This window comes from Poecilia formosa, unplaced genomic scaffold, assembly GCF_000485575.1.
Source record: "Poecilia formosa unplaced genomic scaffold, Poecilia_formosa-5.1.2 Scaffold337, whole genome shotgun sequence".
Taxonomy (NCBI): Eukaryota; Metazoa; Chordata; class Actinopteri; order Cyprinodontiformes; family Poeciliidae; genus Poecilia; species Poecilia formosa.
Genome location: NW_006800276.1, coordinates 240125 through 257198, shown reverse-complemented (window position 1 = coordinate 257198; position 17074 = coordinate 240125). Strand labels below are relative to the sequence as shown.

Sequence of the window (17074 nt, the reverse complement as noted above, 5' to 3'; positions counted from 1 at the left end):
TCCAAATCCATAAATAGACATTTTTAGACTTTAAAATTTCTTGGTATATAAAATGTTAGTTTATCCGCATGACTTATCCTATGAATATAATATTTGCCAAATAGAATAAAAAGGACGAGTTTTTGACAATTTTTAAAATCGTAAAATATATATTGTGCAACTTAATTTTAATGCCACAATACAGTTAAAGTGTTGAATTTTAGTCCAGAAATGTCTAGCACAAATGCATTCATAGAAAAGATGTGAAAATGTTTTGAATGCATTTGTGTTTCAAGTGAAGGATTTATTTGTATAAACAAAGCCAGCGTGATAAAACCTGTCTGTAAAAGTTAAAGAACTGAAAAGAAACTGTTGACATCAAAATTACATAAAATAATAAATTAAATTTCTCCAACTTCTTGAGGTTTTGATATTAAATTCCATAATCTATGTTTGTCTTTGATTAAATATTTGATCTGGTGCAGGTTGAATTTTACGCTGTATCAGACGTATTGAAAACATATTTAAACCCCTTGATAAGAATTTAGAACAGATTTATTCAGTTTTATTTAGTTTCTACAGGACCAGTCAGAGGGACTGCAGACTGTCGTCACCAAAGCCAAAGAGATCATTCAAGTCATTCTCTTTACTGTCATCTGGTGGAAACTTCCGGGTACTACAATATAAAAAGTGTAAAACAAAAAGATAGAAATCATAATTTGCCACGTTATCAGTCTTAAGTATTTTATATAAAAAAAAAAAAAAAAACTCGTACAAGTCTACATCAGTACGATCCGTTTGTACTGCAGTCGTTGGGTTTTTTGTGTCTCTGCTCTCTGGCTGCAAAACAACTGCACTGTAGCAATATGAAAGGTTATCTGGACTTGATTTTTCTTTTCATCCTGTAGGGAAAGAAATACTGTAAGTTTATTTTCCTGTGTAGCAATCACAGTCTTGTTGACAATATCAGAAGCGCAGAGAGTATGTAAACTTGAATGGTCCTAAAATAAGACCACTGAAGTTTGCTGTTGTCCATTGGTATAGAACACCAAACTGGACTCACAAGAATGGGATCAGTAAGTCGATGCAGATAAGATTAATCTGTCAGACAATTATGCAGCAAACAGAGGGAAAACCTGTTGTGCCAACTCCTCAACCTATTTAGCAGGGTTGGACGGTCAACAGTGAGATAAGCAGAACAGAACATGAACCTCCATCAAAACATTCAAGCACTTAAGAAAAGCTGTTTCAGTCGAATGGGATTAACAAAACCGTGACTGAAACGGGTCCAGAATAGATCAAGAGCAGCCAACTGCTTGACCAAAACCCCCTTAAAGTCAACATTACCAGGCATTATCCAAACTTCTGTAATTCACCCCAACACACCATTATTGTTTTTCTGGACCAAACAGTGGCCAATCTCTTCTTATTGCTTAGAACTGACTCCAGGCTTTCAGGTAGTTTCCCAGCTGTTTGAGAACTGGACTCAGGTTCTGTGTTCTTAACTTCAAGTCACTTTAATTATCATGAGTCCTAATGCTCCATTATGATAGAGTCCATAGATAATCTCCTAGTTCTTCCAGGATCGTTAGAACTTGTTCTAAGGCTTTCCGGATGATCATCCATTGCAGATCTCTCTTGGTCAGAACTAGAACCATCTCTGGACTTGGTCTGGATCCAGATGTTTTGGTGTTGGCATCACACAGGACTTTCAGCAACTCCCAGATCTTCAAAACAGCCAGGATGGTTGATCAGAAAACCTCCCTGCCGGTGTCCATCCTTCCAGTCCGTAGTCAATGGTTTTCCTGGAAAAGTGGCTTTTGTGCTCCGACAGAAACTGGCAGCTGATCCTGAGGAAGCTCTGCTCTGGTGGCATTAATCTGTTGGATGGCCGAAAGGGTTTTCCCTGCTGTTAACCAGTAACTCTGTGGAATGGTGTCAATAAGGAGCTGCTTCAGACTGAATTGGTAAAATTTTATTTATCGTTTCTGTGGAGAGTGATCCGCTTTTCATTCAGAATATTGATCACAACAGAATGATTACAAATTAGCCGATCAATAACCTGATCAGTAGCTAATTGTTTAATAAGAGGTATTTAAAAGTAGCTCAAACTCAGAATGACCCTGCTGAGATTAATAGATTAGTGATCAGATTATTGATCACAGTGAATCTTTAAAAAGTAAAACTTAAAAATAATTCCAATAGTAGACTTGACAGATTCCCTGATCAATAATCAATAAAACTTACAGAAGCCATTCAGATCTCAGCCTGCAGAGGGAACTGGACTGCAGGTGCATCATGGGAAATGGAGTTTAGCAGTAACGGTAATAATTTAGAGGCATGGAGTTCCACCTGCAGGCTGATTCTGTCACTTCCTGATCAATCAATACACATCTGATTACTATCATCAATAACCCACATACACAACTTCTATTAAAAACTCATTAATGTTTATAACTGAAAACATTCACCAATACTTGGCTAAATATTGTAACCCCACTGATAAATTAACAACAATTGATTAAGTGAAAATGATCAAAACAAATCCTTGAATAATTGATTTAATTACATAAGAAAAACATCAAAGTTTAATTTTAACATTTAATTAAAACCACCTGAGCTCCGATCTGTCAGCTGATCAGCTCACTGATCAATAATCACATCAACCTTAAAGGAACAGTATCCTACTGACGGCCAATCAGAGGCTCTGCTCTGGGCAGAGCCAGGAAACAGAACCAGTACAGTCCAAGCAGCACATGACGAGGTGCTGATCTGATGTATTGATCTGATGTATTGATCTGTCGGTAATCAGGAACTCTGCAGGTTCTGATGGCTCTGATCGCCTCCTGTGAAGTTCTGGCTGTTTCTGAACTTTGTCAGGATCTGAAGTGACGTTAGAATCTGTTTGGTGTCGACATCTGGAGAAACACTCAGAGCTTCACAGGAGACGAAGTCCAGAACCAGAACTTCTGCCTGTATTGATCAGAGAAATGATCAATACAGGCAGAACTACCCAGAACCACAGATCATCAGAGAGGTTTCTGGTTCGACTGCAGACAGGAAGTTTAAATGTTTCTCTTTGAAAGAAAAGCCAATAATCACGTGTCTGAATCATTCCCAATTGATGATCAGTAATAATCAATTACTTTGTTTCTGACAAGAAACCTGGAGCTGATCCGTGTCTGGAAATTTAAAATCAGGGTTGAATCGGTTTTACTGATTAGTCAGGAGACCTGGATAGGAGCCCGGTCCCTGAGGACAGGACCAGCTGTAATTTGGGTTGAACTTTGAACCTGGAGCGTCTCTGCAAATCAAATGGCTCCTTTAATGAGGTGATCAGTAAGTGGTGATCAATAGAGGTGATCGATGACAAATCAGCCAGAGCTCTTGTGCTGCCAGGAGAAGAAAACATTTTATTGACGCTGTGAGCTCCGCCTTAGAACTGAAGCTCCGCCCCTTTAGTCGTCTATGACTGATGCTAATTAACAGATTGTAAGATGATCGATCCAACCTTGGATCACATTCTTGTAACCCTGATGAATCCCTGTAAGAAGAGAGAGCGGATCAGTTCTGAGTCCGAGCCCCGGTGGACCCGGTCCCCTCAGGCCTTTGGTTCTGGTTTGGGGCTCTCCGGGATGTTCAGTGAGTCCTGAGACGACATCTCGCCTGTGATTAGCTCCCGCTTGTCACTGGGAGACAGGAAGAGTTTCAGTCAGACACCCTAAAGAAATGATCCTCAGTGATGCAGACACAGGCCAGCAGGGGGCGCCACTAAGCTTACCTGATGGAGGAGTAGCGGCGGAACTGCCGGCGGCGTCTCACAGTCATGATGACGAGCGTGGCGAGTAGCAGGGCGGAGATGATTGCCAGAGTGACGAAGAGGAAGAAGGCTTCAGGAGAGAGGAGATGAAGATCACACTTTACTTTTATTTTGAAAACACCTCACAGGAAGTTTAGGGTCAACTTCAGGTCACCCTTAATTACAGACTAATGACCTTTATCATTAGGTCAGTCTGGAACCGATTACCAATGATTAATCTACCAACCGGTAAATCTGTAAGTTGGTCAACAGCTGCCCAAGTTCAGCTAAAGCAGTGATTCTCAATTCCAGTCCTCAGGCCCCCCTGCTCTGCATGTTTTAAATGTGCCTCTACTCCAGAACAGCTGATTCAAATGATTGCATGACCTTCAAGTACTGCAGAGGCCTGTTAATCACCAAAATATTGAATCCAGGTGTGCGGCAGAAGGGAAACAGCTAAGACATGCAGGGCAGGGGGGCGTGAGGACCGGAATTGAGAAACACTGAGCTAAAGTCAGTCAGGGTTCCCTGCCCTTACCCAGCATCTTCCGCAAATCCAAACTGGGTCCAACACTTTAATATCTTTAACAGTAGAGGGGCAAAGGTCAAATCCTGGGGGGGAGGTTACTGGGGAAACGATTATGGGTGTTACCGGCGGCTAGCGGAAGTAGCATTATTTCATTGTAATTTGTAGGCCTTTTTGCTAACCTACATTTATGTTAGAAGTCACATATCTCTTTTCGGTTATAATACAATTTAGTAAAACATGTTTACGGACACATCGTCTGCTGTCAGAGAGCTGCTCAGTACAGATAATCGTAATTGTGAGTTTAATCAGGGGAGCGACAGGAACACGATCGTTAAGTTTTGTAACGGAGTGACCGTGAATTAGCAGCTCTGCTAGCAGCTCGTTTCTCTGAAGAACTGACATTAACAAAGAGAAAAGCAGAGAAGATCTGAGATCCGTCATAGATCTGAGTTGTTCCGACTGTATAAAACACCAGAACTACACAATATTAGCTCGGTGTGATGTGAATTTTATTTTTCGTTTGAATTTAAAAAATAATAAAGTTCATGATCTGAGTATTTATCATTATGATTGGACCTGGAAATTGTATTTATAAGACAAAATAAAATATCTGGATTTATTTAATCCACCAGAACCAGAACCTTGAGGTTCTCCGTTGCTGAGTGTCGCTGCAAATCAGCAGAAAAATAACCGCAGCTGCTGCGCTCCAGACCGCAATATGGAGAATCTCCCCACTGGACCAGAACCGAACCGAATCACATATTAACCCGTTATAGAGAGCAACTTGCCACTGATAGTGTCGTAAGATGCCCTTGTGGAGCTCGGGTAACTGTTGTGCTGTTCGTGGCTGTTCTCTAATAATCAGACCACATTTAGTTTGTGGCTGCAGCAAGTTCAAGACAACCCACATCTGCATCTGACGCAACTGAGTCAGTGAAGTAGCTACATATGCTAGTGCGACCTGAAGAAATGGCCGCAGTAAAACAATATTGTCACATATAAGCTTTGATCGTTGGTGTTCCCACATATTTTATAGCCTAAAAGCTCTGATGAAAGTCGGTTAGGGTAACATGTAAACAAATGGCAGTTCCGGCTTGCGGCGGAAGTCGTACCCATAATTCACGCAAAGTATTATGGGGCGTACAAATAAGGTGCTGATGACATTATTCATCCTTCCATTTCCTGCCTGGAAAATGAGTTCTCTCAATTACAGGATCATTTCACCAACATCCAATGTGCTTTCACCTTGTCCCCATTCAGGTCTAATAGAAACCTATAATGAGATTTTATCCTTGGATGGTGTTTAAATTGATGGCGTCCAAAACTTGATGTCCTCTGGTATCTATTGATGGTACATTTGAAGTGTCAAATCCTGACCTGATTTTTCTTTACTGCAACAAACCCGCATCAGATTAAATTGTTCACAATGTTTGATTTTGTACTGACAAGCCTGCTTCAGTTTTATTAAAAAATTTAAATGTTTCAGATCTTTAAACAACTGAAGCAGAACCAGAACAGACGTGGCTACGATCACTCAATCTTTCTTTGGAGAGGAACATGAAAATAACCAGAGCAACACTGAAGAACTCACCTGCAGTCCATCTGCCTCTGGTTCCACCATGACCATCGAACTGACCTGCAAAATAAGGAATGGATCAAATAATCAGGAGAGCAAACAGGTGAGACAAGCGACAGGTATTCAGCTCTTCTCATGAACAGTAGGTAAGAACAATCTGTATTGACGCAGTCCTTACCTGCACCGCCACACACAGACATGCAGTCCTCCTCAGACTCAAACTTGTTGGCATTCCCACCACAACCGCCATAGGTGAAGGACTTGCAGGAGTCGGAGTCAGAGTCATAGTAGAACATGGGGAAGTAGGCGCGGCACATTCCACCGTCAGGACTCAAACTGCAATGATCTGACAAAGATGCACAATAATTACCAACCAAGTCCATGAAGCCGAAGAACGACATCATCATGTCCAGCCCACTCTCTCACACCTGTGTCGTCTTCTGGGATCTTCTTAGAGGAAGGCAGGACAGAGACTCCTACAGCAAACAATGGGCGATTAGTTCCAGGCTTGCCTGCAGTGTTGTAGTCTGGAGTCTCTAGGTAGAACTAGACTTGGTACCTCACCTGTACAGGTGGACTTGCAACTGTCCTCGTCCTCGTAATTGTTCTTGTTTCCTTGGCAGCCGCCGTAGATGAAGGTCTGACAGATGCCTGTCTCTTTGTTGTAGTACCAGCGCTTAAAGTAAGCTCTGCATGGACCCTGCTCATACTCCGCTTCACACAGCTCTGCGACCGGACAACAGCAACCCAAAGAATCAACCAGGAAGCCCACAAAAAACCCAAATAAACCTCCACCCCAAAGTGATCCTCCAAAAACAAAGGACTCTCCAGAGAAACCCAGAGGAACGCCAAAGCATCCTTCCAAACATCAAGGAGGAACTTCAGGACCTTCCCCCAGTGCAGAGCTTTACTTGTTTGTTTTAAATAGGGTCTTTATGAACCAGTAGAAGTGACAAAGACAGATTAAGCTATTTTTCTAGCTGACCCAGTGAACTGGGCATGAGGGAGTACACACCAATTGTACCATCCCTGCACCTGCCCAAATTATGACACTTTTTTCTGCACCTCCAAATTTTTGTAACTTAACACAAAAACATGGTGGGTTTCACTGGTCCCACTGGGCTCAGCAGGTTTTCTGGGGAAACCCTGCACCCCAAATGTTTCTGCAGAACCAAACGCACCAGAACACTTTGTGAGGAGTGAGACGTACCTGCAAACTGATCAGCTGAGATTTCTGCAGGAAACACAGAAAGAGTTTGGTGAGTAAAAGGCTCATCAATCCTAACTTCTTACAAACCGGAACATAAACGGATCTGTTTGCTAGTGGAGTCAAATATTGATCTTTGACCTATGAATAAAGAGCTGCTTTAACTGAGTTTGTGGAGACTAACCGGACTTGCTCAGGGGGGCCATCCGAGGAGCTTTGGGAGCCGACTCTGGAGCAGAAGTTGGGACTTCTTCAAGCAGAACTGAACCTGAACACACAAGTTATTAATGAGACATTAGCAGGTCAGGTAAAGGTTTCCCTTCAGATCGACTGTTCATGGTTCCTCTCGGATTTAAAAGTGTTTTGTTTCACAGCATTTCTCAGATGGACAGAACAAAGAAGAACTGCTGAACTTTAACACATTTCCTCTCGGCTCCTAAGTGCCGTTTTCTCTGCAGAGCAAATAAAGCAGCTTTTGTCTGTAGTCCCGCCCTCCCGCCTGTTGTTGTTGGTTATCTGAACTGGGAGCGGTGCTGCCTATCTGGACCCTCCCAGTTTGCTTTAAGATAGCATGTGGTCACTCTGATGATCCAAAACAAAGAGAGACGGCATCTGATTTTCAGCCTGAGGCTGAAGGAAGCAGGAAGAAGCCAGATCCACCAAGGATTACAACCCAACTTCACACCTGAAATCTGAACTTTAAGGTTTTCATGTTTCTCTCAAGCTACCTGAAGCTCAAATAAATCAAACATTTCAGCATCTCGCTTCCTTATTTTGCTCTAGCACCACTAAAGTTCAACTGGAATCTTGTCAAATTCTCAGATATGATCCAGAATCCAAGACTTCCTGCAGCCTGTCAGCAGCGGTTCTGTGTTCAGTCACATGAGGTCAAACCCATCAACCGCTCAGTCTCTGGGATTTCATACCTTCATTTTGGTGTGGTTGTCAACCAGTGGAAAGAGTTTTACTGAATCATATCTGACAATTCAGCAAGTGCAAACTTGTAAGTTCAATTCCAGCTTTCTCCAACGCCACATGTCAATGTTCCTTTGGGCCCAAGCCACGTGTTTCCTAACTTTTTACATCTCCAGACGGTTTCTGTTCTCTGACCATGAAGACCAGACCACTGGCAGGCCAGTGAGTGGATCTTACCGGTGACGCCGCTGCAGGCGTTGTTGCACTCTTCCTGGGACTGGAAGTTGTTGTCGTTGTTCTGGCAGCCGCCGTAGATGAAGCTGGTGCAGGTCTGGCTTGTTACGTTGTAGAAGAACCTGGGGAAGGCGCCGCGACATGGACCCGTCTTTGGAGGCTGACGGCAAATATCTGAGAGAGACATGAACTGGAGTTTAGTTTTAACACAGAGGGCAGAAAAAGGGGTTTTTCCCACTCAGGAAACTTTCATTCCTGCTTGTTTAAGGAAGCCAGCAGAAGAAAAAAAGAGATTTTCTTCTCATTGTTTTAACTCTGGAGGACCTGCGTCTCCCTCTGGAAGGATCTTAAATATTTACAATAATGGTGGATGCCAAATGAACTGAAAGTCACCAGTGCCTCATTTCCACCGAGTGCTACAACACAATTTGGTCAACTATTTTGTCTATTTCTCTTGTAAAAGTGGACGGTACCACCAACCCGTCCCACACCATTCCTGAGGCCCCAGTTCTAGCTCTGCAGACTGTGGTTCGGTACGGTTAGGGTGGAGTGACTGTCGTCATGACGGCGTCCATTGACCAGGGGACAGAAAAGCATCAGCTTGCAACAAGAACAATAAAAACTTGTTTTTCATCGCAGTGGAATGACGCCACGTTGGGCGTTTGGGTTTTACCCCGCTCGTCCAGTGAAAGTCCAATTGGCGGTAGAGACGCTTTCCTGAATAACCATAAACTACTGGACCGACCCGCTCAGTGGAAATGAGGCTTTACCCGGGTCTTTTCTCATGTGAAATCTGATATCGTCAAAGTTTTCATGTTTCTTTGGACTTCGTCCTCCTTGCAAACGTAAATCCTATTGGTCAATATCACTTTTATTTTTTTTTTTTTTAAATCAAAATTCCAGCGTTTTACACATTGTTACCATTTACTGTTGATTGAACTGAGTCTCAGCAGGAAGCTGAGTCTCAGTTGTCGGTTTAATAAAGAGGACTGGTCGATCCGGCTCTATAGCCGTTTTACCTCCAAACATTGAACTTCAGAACATCTAATGTCTAAAACCAAACAGTTTTTGTTTCACATAAAATGCTTTGATCTCCACAAGAATAATTCACAGCAAATTCCTTTGTAACCAGCAGGGGGCGACATCCCAGGCTCCGTAAGCAGGTAAACTATTTTAGTTTTCTGGACAGTCACTGATCTTTAAAGCACCTGACCTGACTATTCTGATTGATTTTGTTTTAAAAGTCACTAAATACAGAGTTTGTAAGAAACAAGTTACATTTATTTGACTACCTAAATGTACTTTTACTACACTGTACTTTGTATTTTTACCAAAGTAATTTTATTATGAAGTATTGCTACTCTTACTTGAGTAAAATTTCTGGATACTTGACACAAGCAGCTTGTTTTAACCAAAAATTTACCAAACATGCAGTTTCTGTTAAAGTTTCATAAATGTTATATTGGAAGGAATTTGCCTGGTTTTATTTGATTATTTATATGAATTAATTTGTTTGTGGTCTTTAAAAAGCCAAAATTTTCCATTCAACTTACTCAGTGCAATCATAACTAGGCCTGTTACAATAATCAAATCAATTAATTGCATTACAAATTAAAACTCAATTTTTACAATTTTTTTCTCTTTCTACAAAAAACTGGATGGTAAAAGTTTTCAGTCTGGTGCTTTGTTCTCTAAACCCTTTATAAAGGACATTTTGTTAACAGAGACTTTATAATTTATTTTGTCATTTCTGTTTTGTTTATTTTTGGATATTTAAAATGTCTTCCATTTCCAGTGTTAAATGTTCATTAGAGTTTAAACATCTTTGAGAATGTGTTCTTTGATTATTACCATTATCAGCTTAAAATGGTCTCAAAACAATATTATCTTTTATTGCAGTAACGTCTGGGACAATTTATGTTCTTTAGTCTGACTTTAATTAATAAACAAATATAAACAGGTACTAAACCACCTGCTGATTCATCCTTCTGAGGAAAACTCAAAGTTATTGGAAATGTAAACAGGAAGTGATGTCAGAAACATCAGAAGTGGGCTTCAGGCTCCGCCCCCACCTGAGAACAGTCCAATCTGATCTAAACAAACACAAAGGTGAGGTCAGGTGTGTGAAGTGATCACACTGCTCCGTGCCTGAGGCACTGTGAGAAACGGCGAGAAAGTCAGAACCGGAGGAACCGGTCGGACCGGAACCAGACCGGGTCTCATACCTGAGCTGAGCCTCAGTCAGCAGTGAGTCATCTGCTACCTGTACAGGTGAGCTGAAAACAGCAGCGCAGTGTTGGAGCTTTAATTAGTTTTTGGAGTGTTTGCTAGTTTTTATTAGTTAAATATCATTTAGTTTTAATTTATCTTCTATTAGTGACAGTTGTAGGTTTTTCCATAGATAAGTTAATTTAGTTAATTATAACAAGGTTTTTATAATTAAAACAAATGAAAAAAAAACTACAAATAAGTGGAACTGCATCATGTGGTTAGTAAAAATGGAGTAAAAATCACAGCACCCGAAGCCCCTCCTGGTGGCTACGCTACGCTAGTTCACAAAATGGTGACATGCATTTTGAAAATGGTGTCTTCTGTTGAGCATTCATTACATAAAACCACCTGCAGTTAATTTTTATGTACAGAATTCAAAAGTATGAAAGAACTAAAACTAATAAAAACTGAAACTAAACAATATGTAACTATTAAAAACAAGCAAACACTCAAACTAAAAATGACAAAGTCACAACTAAACCGTAAAACCCAAAGCTATAACAACCCCAACACTCAACAGAAGATAAAAGTTTCACAAAATGGCTTCAATTAATGTTGACCTACCAACTGACTGATGTTTTGTCACAACTGTTGCCATTTTACGGAGCAGCGCAGCGGCCCATAGGAGTATGGAGCGCGTAATTTACCAACAGCTGACAAACTACTAACAAATGGATTCATAATCAGAAAAACAAAGGATATTATAGCTGTAGTTTGAGTATGTTTTAGTTGTATAAAAACACACGATATAGTTCCAATTAATTACCGTTTTTATTTATTTCAGTTTTCATTAATTTAGTACATTAACCTTGGTTCTGAACTCCAGAACCTTCAGATTGGGTTTATAAGAGGAGGTCCAATGTGACCTGGATCAGAGATGACCCAGGAAACTGTTCTGGTTGGAAGATCAACCTGCTGCCTGTAAAACTGGAGCGGTTCTGACCCAGATAGTGTTCACATCCCTGCAAGAACCAACGGCAAATAAAAACTGGACTCGGATCAGAAAAAGTTCTCCTTTTAAATATTAAGCCAGAACTGTTGCAAACGGACTCTGAACCGGGACAGAACACGATCTGGATCATTCTGTTCGATGGAGGGAATAGTTTTTTCTACCATCAGAACTGGTTCTGATACCAGTTTTAAAATTAAAACATGTTCTTAGTTTGAGATCCAGAACCGTTTCAATCTGTTTGGTTCTGTCCACTTTTCCAGTTTTAGTCTCAGTTTCCTGGTTCTGAAAATGCCGCAGTGATCGGATAAAACCCAGAAAGCATCAGAGAACCAAACCTGTCCTCATTAATTCATCTGAGGAAGCAAACGGTTCTGGATCACGTCCTGTTCTGGACTCCGGGTCTCAGCAGATTCATCTGGTTCTGATGGTTAAAGCCTGCTTTCATGTTGGAACAGCAGCCAAACCAGACCAGAACCCAAACGGACTCCATATCAGTGGATCAGGACGAACAGGAAGTAGAGGTCCTACATGGAATTCTACTTCCTGTTACCTGAGCAGGTTCCTCTGAATCACCTTCATTGTCAACATTTGAGTGAAATAATTTATTTTAAAGAATTGCTTAAACATCGAACACAAAAGCCAATCTTTATGCCGATATGTTAACAGCTCAAATTAATATTGAAATTTCATTTGTAACATTTCCTGTTTTACTTTCCTCATCATGTTTGTGTGATTCCTTTTTAATGTTTTTATTTTTCCCCATCTCTGTTCAGTTTCGTTTCATGTCAAAAATAATATATATATATATATATATATATATATATATATATATATATATATATAATTGTTATGGTGTGTTTAACAAACAAAAACAGAAAAACAAGTAAACACAGGAGACCGGAAGTCGGGCCAAGCTGACGGCTTCTCATCTTTAACTCAATCATGTTGATTAGAAACTGAGCGGAAGTTTATTTCCGGTCACTCACGACGCCCCTGGTGATATACATCCAGCTGCCTGATCAGTAAATTAACCCGACATTAATCCCAGCTTGAATTAATGATTAATGACTGATTATTGGCGTCTTTCCGGCGCTCACCGCTGTTGTTGCTCCGCGGCTCTTCTGCCTCCGCCAGCGGGACGACGCGCAGCTGCTTGCCGCCTGTGGGGGCTTCCTGGTCGGCGTCTCTCTGCTGCTTCTTCCGGAACACCTGGAACTGGGAGCTCTGCTGCAGCGGGCAGCCGGCCGGCCCGCAGCTCACCAGCATGCATTGCATCCCTCCGTCCGCCGGCCGCCCGACCACAGCCAGGTCGCAGCCCGCCTCTTCGCAGCAGGCGGCCTGGCACCTCTCCGGGTTCGACACCTCCTGGCTCTGGCCCAGGTAGCGCACCCCCGCTGTGAGGGAGTCCGGGTCGAGGCCCTGGTTCGGATCGGTGGACTGGTCCCAGTCACAGGTCTGAGCCCGTCCGAGCCGGACCAGGAAGCAGAGCAGGAGGAACTTTGGAGTGAACATTGTGAGGATTGATTTTCTTCTAATCCTGGTGGAAGCTGTAAGAAGCCGAGCCGAACCGAACCTCAAACAGCTGGTGACTTCCGCCTCTTCCTGCGCTTTGTGTCGCAGTTTAGTTTACCTGCGACAGGTGAAGTCACTTAAGCCACGCCCCTGGCGACACAACCTGACAGCAACATTCCTCCTGCTCTGCTTCCTGGTCAGAAAACCAGATTGTTTTCTGAAATACGACACATTTAATAATGAAATAAAAAGATAAACAAAATGAGAGCTGATCTGCAAAAACATCAGAACACATTCAATATCAAAACTTAAATGAAGTCAATTCAGTCCCTCCGTGTCCAGCTGTTTATTTTTTATTGATAAAACAATAAAGCAGTGCCTAGCACACAGTGAACAGAGATTTTATTTTCATTTTGAATATGCAAATGTACCAAGTGTCCAACTTGTTATAATATAAATCTTGCAACAGCAAATGAAAGTTTAAAGAACTAACTATAGAACAACCAAGAATTAAATAAAACACAGTATTAGCTTTATGTCTTTTAATTGTCATAAGAAAAAAAAAAATCCAGAAACAAAACAATTTTTATGGAACTATTGAATATTATCACTAAAGTGTTTTTTTTTTCTGTAGTTCAACTAGGAATAAAAGTGTAAAATACTTAGATGTGTGTTTGTGTGTGTGTATTAATATAGATATATCCATATATATATGACAGTGTCTGTAATTAATTTATTGCAAGTAACATTTTCAATTCAAAAACCCTTTTTGTTGCTAAATTATTGAACTGTCATGAGCTCCACAGTAAAGACATTTATAGTTTTTATTCTGATTATTTAAAGTTAATCTTTCCAGAGTTTCAGGAAGCCCTGATCATTCATGGAGCTTATTTAGAAACATGGACTATGGATGCTAACATTAGCATTAGCTGCTACATCTTTAGCATTCAAGTGCTATTTGAGGCTTCAATAGCTTTGCTAGCAGGCTAACTGCTTTTAGCACAACTTGATCACAACAACAATCTTTCCAGCATCCAGTCAGATTGTGTAGAAGCAGAACTTAGCCCCCAGAGAAGCCGCTTTTTACAGATGTTGTTGTGCGTTAGATTTACCATCATGACATAAAAATGCAACTGATTGCGTTACATTTTTAACACTGAATGTCACTCGCTCCACCGGTTCCCCTTTAATGAGAGCTGAAGCTGGTGGACTGGACTTCTCTCTGAAGTCTTTTATTCTGTTGATATTCAGTTTTAAGTTAAAAATAAAACCAAAATAAACCAAAAATAAAAGCACCTGACCAGGTGAATCATCCTCTCGCTCCAACAGGCTGATAATAACTTTGTCATCAAACTTCAATATCTAATGTCTGTTTACTCAAAATCTGACCTGTTATTATTTCTGTTTTATCACACCTGTGTGTCATCCTTAAAATGACACCATTTGTGACTAATTAGGGGTGAGATGATCTTGTGATGTTGAAACATGATTTTTTTCTTGTTAAAGCCAAACCAGACCATTAGGCCTCAGACATCTTTCTATGTTCGAGGCTCTTTTTTAAAGTTAGTGATAAACTACTTCCTGTTTTGTCTTCAGTCATTCATCAGCTGACTTCCTGCTCTGGACGTCATAATAACCACACACTGACGCTGGCCCAACGCCGCAAACATGAAAAGAAATGATAAAATACAGGAAATATGAAGCTAATAATGGATTAGCTTCATATCAACATGTCTGCTATAGTCTTATCACATCAGTCTCTGTTTCTGTCTTATTTCTTGGAGATGTTTTTAGCTTTAAAACATTTCTGTGTTATTCATCATTTATTCTTATAGTTTATTCGTGTTTTTTCCTTCATCTGTGGTGTCCCAGATTGGTTTGGTTCTCCCTTCCCTAGCTGTCTCTACTTCCCTCTGATTAGCTCGTCTGGTTCCTTACAGACTCTCTTCTCTTCTCTCCTTCTGTGTTTTGTTCCCAGCTGGCTCCTTTAGTTTTTCTCTGTGACTTTCTACTGCAGCTTTTCTCTGTAATGTTCATTTGACCTTCATTAAGTTGCTTTTTTAAAGATTTTATCTGCACTTTGGTGCGACTTCAAGCACATGGCAGAAGGAATGGTAGTTTGTTGTTCTTGGGTTAGATTGAAGTTTTAAAGTACTGATAAAACTTTGTACTGATATAACCGACATGTTGAATATGCCAATTAATGTAGGTTGTCATAGTAAAAGCTCCCATGATGCCGTTGGTTTTGATGTTTCCTGTGTTTCTGGTGATAATAAATTGAAGTTTGTGATTTTTTTAGAAGAATCTGAGCAGACATGGAGCAGTACTCAATGCTGAAATGAAAACAGCTGAATTGTTTATTAACTCGGTGAAATCAGCCGTTCGTTTCCTTGTTCCGTCTTTAGAACAGACCGACTCTTCAGTGCCATCTGGTGGCCATTAAAACTCGTCACACCTCAGTGTCGGACTGAAGCGGGTTCACCAGTGAATACGTGAACTGGCCGTGCTGAGGTTTAATTTTACGTGCTGGTGGGAAGAGTCTGTCCATTTTTAACTTCTGAACCAGAGCAGCACCAGCCGGTCGTCCATGTTGGATTTCAGAGAGTTCTGGACTGCTGTGGTGCTGCGGGTCCAACCTCTGATGATGCCCGTCTGCACAGAGGACCCTGAAATCCTCAGGATGGGGACGCACTGAGGATATTTATATAAAATTGTAGGTTGCAAAGTTGTTTATGACGATGTAGAGAGGAAAATGTTTGTGTTTTCATTGTATCTTAATTTATAAATTGCACATATTTTAATGAATATATTTTATTATATGAATTTTGAGGTTGCAGGGTTGTCTATATGAATATGTAGGCAGAAAAACAAGTATTCTTATTGTATTTTGTTTTATAAATTGTTTACTGTAGAGGAACAGCTCCTCACCCACTCAGCTCCTTCAGACTAGCCAGCAGCAATTAGCAAACATCTGGTGGATCTGCTGATCTCATTAAAGGAGCCACGTCTCAGAGCAACGCTGGTAAAATGTTGTTAAAATGTTTAGAGTCACTTTGTAATAACTTCCTGAAGGCAGAACTTCAGAAAGAACAAGTGTTTCTTAAAGAGACAGAGCCCCAATTTCAAGGCAATAAATTACAAATTTCTTTTAAGTCATATTTCAAAAACATGGCATTTTTATTACAACCGAAGGCAACAGTTACTTGATTGTGCTATGACACTGTGCCTGGAAAACACATAATCCTGCCCCTGTAAGAGCCGCCTCGTTAGGATTGGCTCGTCTCTCTTTGCAGTGGAGAATGGTTGTTTACAGCACAGATAATTTCCAGTAAGCTTCATAGTGTCAAACTGGTGCATTACATACGTCACAGGGAAATGTTAGCGATTGGGTAAAATGTAAAACCTTCACATTGCTCCCTGCACCTCAATAAAAGGCAAAGACCGTCGTTTCGTTTTGTTGGGTTTTCTCTTCAACTTTAAATCTCTATATTTTTGGCTTGCTTGAGCTGCAAATATATTTTGATTGTGTCATAAATAAGTCTACTTATTTAAATCTGTCTTACGAGTATTCACTAATGCATCTCACAGAGGCATATTAAAAACAAACATCAATGGCCTTCAGATTTTTCCATCATTGTTTCAAAAAAACAACCAAAGATGGAAAATGTGCCACTAACGCGACCCTGAGTTACATTTCTCTAACCATTCGAAACTTTAAGATGTAGACCTCACCACTGACTCTTCTTCTCTGCTCCAGTTAAAACCCTCTGCAGTCACTGTTACATGACCCAGCAAAAACCACAGAAACAACATGGAAATAACCATCATCAATAAATGATATCAGCCGATAACGATGCAGCTTTCAGCTTCTATGCACCATAAATCTGGAACAAACTTCCAGAAAACTGCAGAACAACAGAAACACTGAGTTCCTTTAAACCCAGACTAAAACCGGCTGGTCAGAGTTGCTTTTGAACCATAATAAATGAAACAATGACCAAAATACTTGATGATTAGCAATGATTCTGATGACGACACTCATCAAAATGTAATGTTTGTTACTGGTTTCTTGAATAGTGACTATGATGTTTTTATGACTT

At 40.7% G+C, this 17074-nt stretch overlaps 1 protein-coding gene across 4 annotated transcripts; it reads right to left on the bottom strand.

Annotated features, from left to right (window-relative positions):
* Positions 1-1936: 1936 nt before the first annotated feature.
* spint2 (serine peptidase inhibitor, Kunitz type, 2) lies at positions 1937-13148 on the bottom strand. 4 transcript variants are annotated; one of them, XM_016661623.1, is made up of 10 exons: positions 12560-13148; positions 8243-8413; positions 7275-7358; positions 7100-7117; positions 6448-6615; positions 6312-6359; positions 6061-6229; positions 5899-5948; positions 3761-3869; positions 1937-3668 (listed from the first exon to the last, which is right to left on the bottom strand). In XM_016661623.1, the coding sequence occupies exons 1-10, from the start codon at positions 12972-12974 to the stop codon at positions 3581-3583; spliced, it is 1320 nt and encodes a 439-aa protein (XP_016517109.1). In that variant the 5' UTR covers positions 12975-13148; the 3' UTR covers positions 1937-3580. The 4 variants fall into 4 exon arrangements, with proteins under 4 accessions (XP_016517109.1, XP_016517108.1, XP_016517107.1 ...); XM_016661622.1 differs by having other exon boundaries at positions 6312-6364; positions 6453-6609; positions 7094-7117; positions 12560-13146; XM_016661621.1 differs by having other exon boundaries at positions 6448-6609; positions 7094-7117; positions 12560-13145.
* Between the last annotated feature and the right edge of the window lie 3926 nt (positions 13149-17074).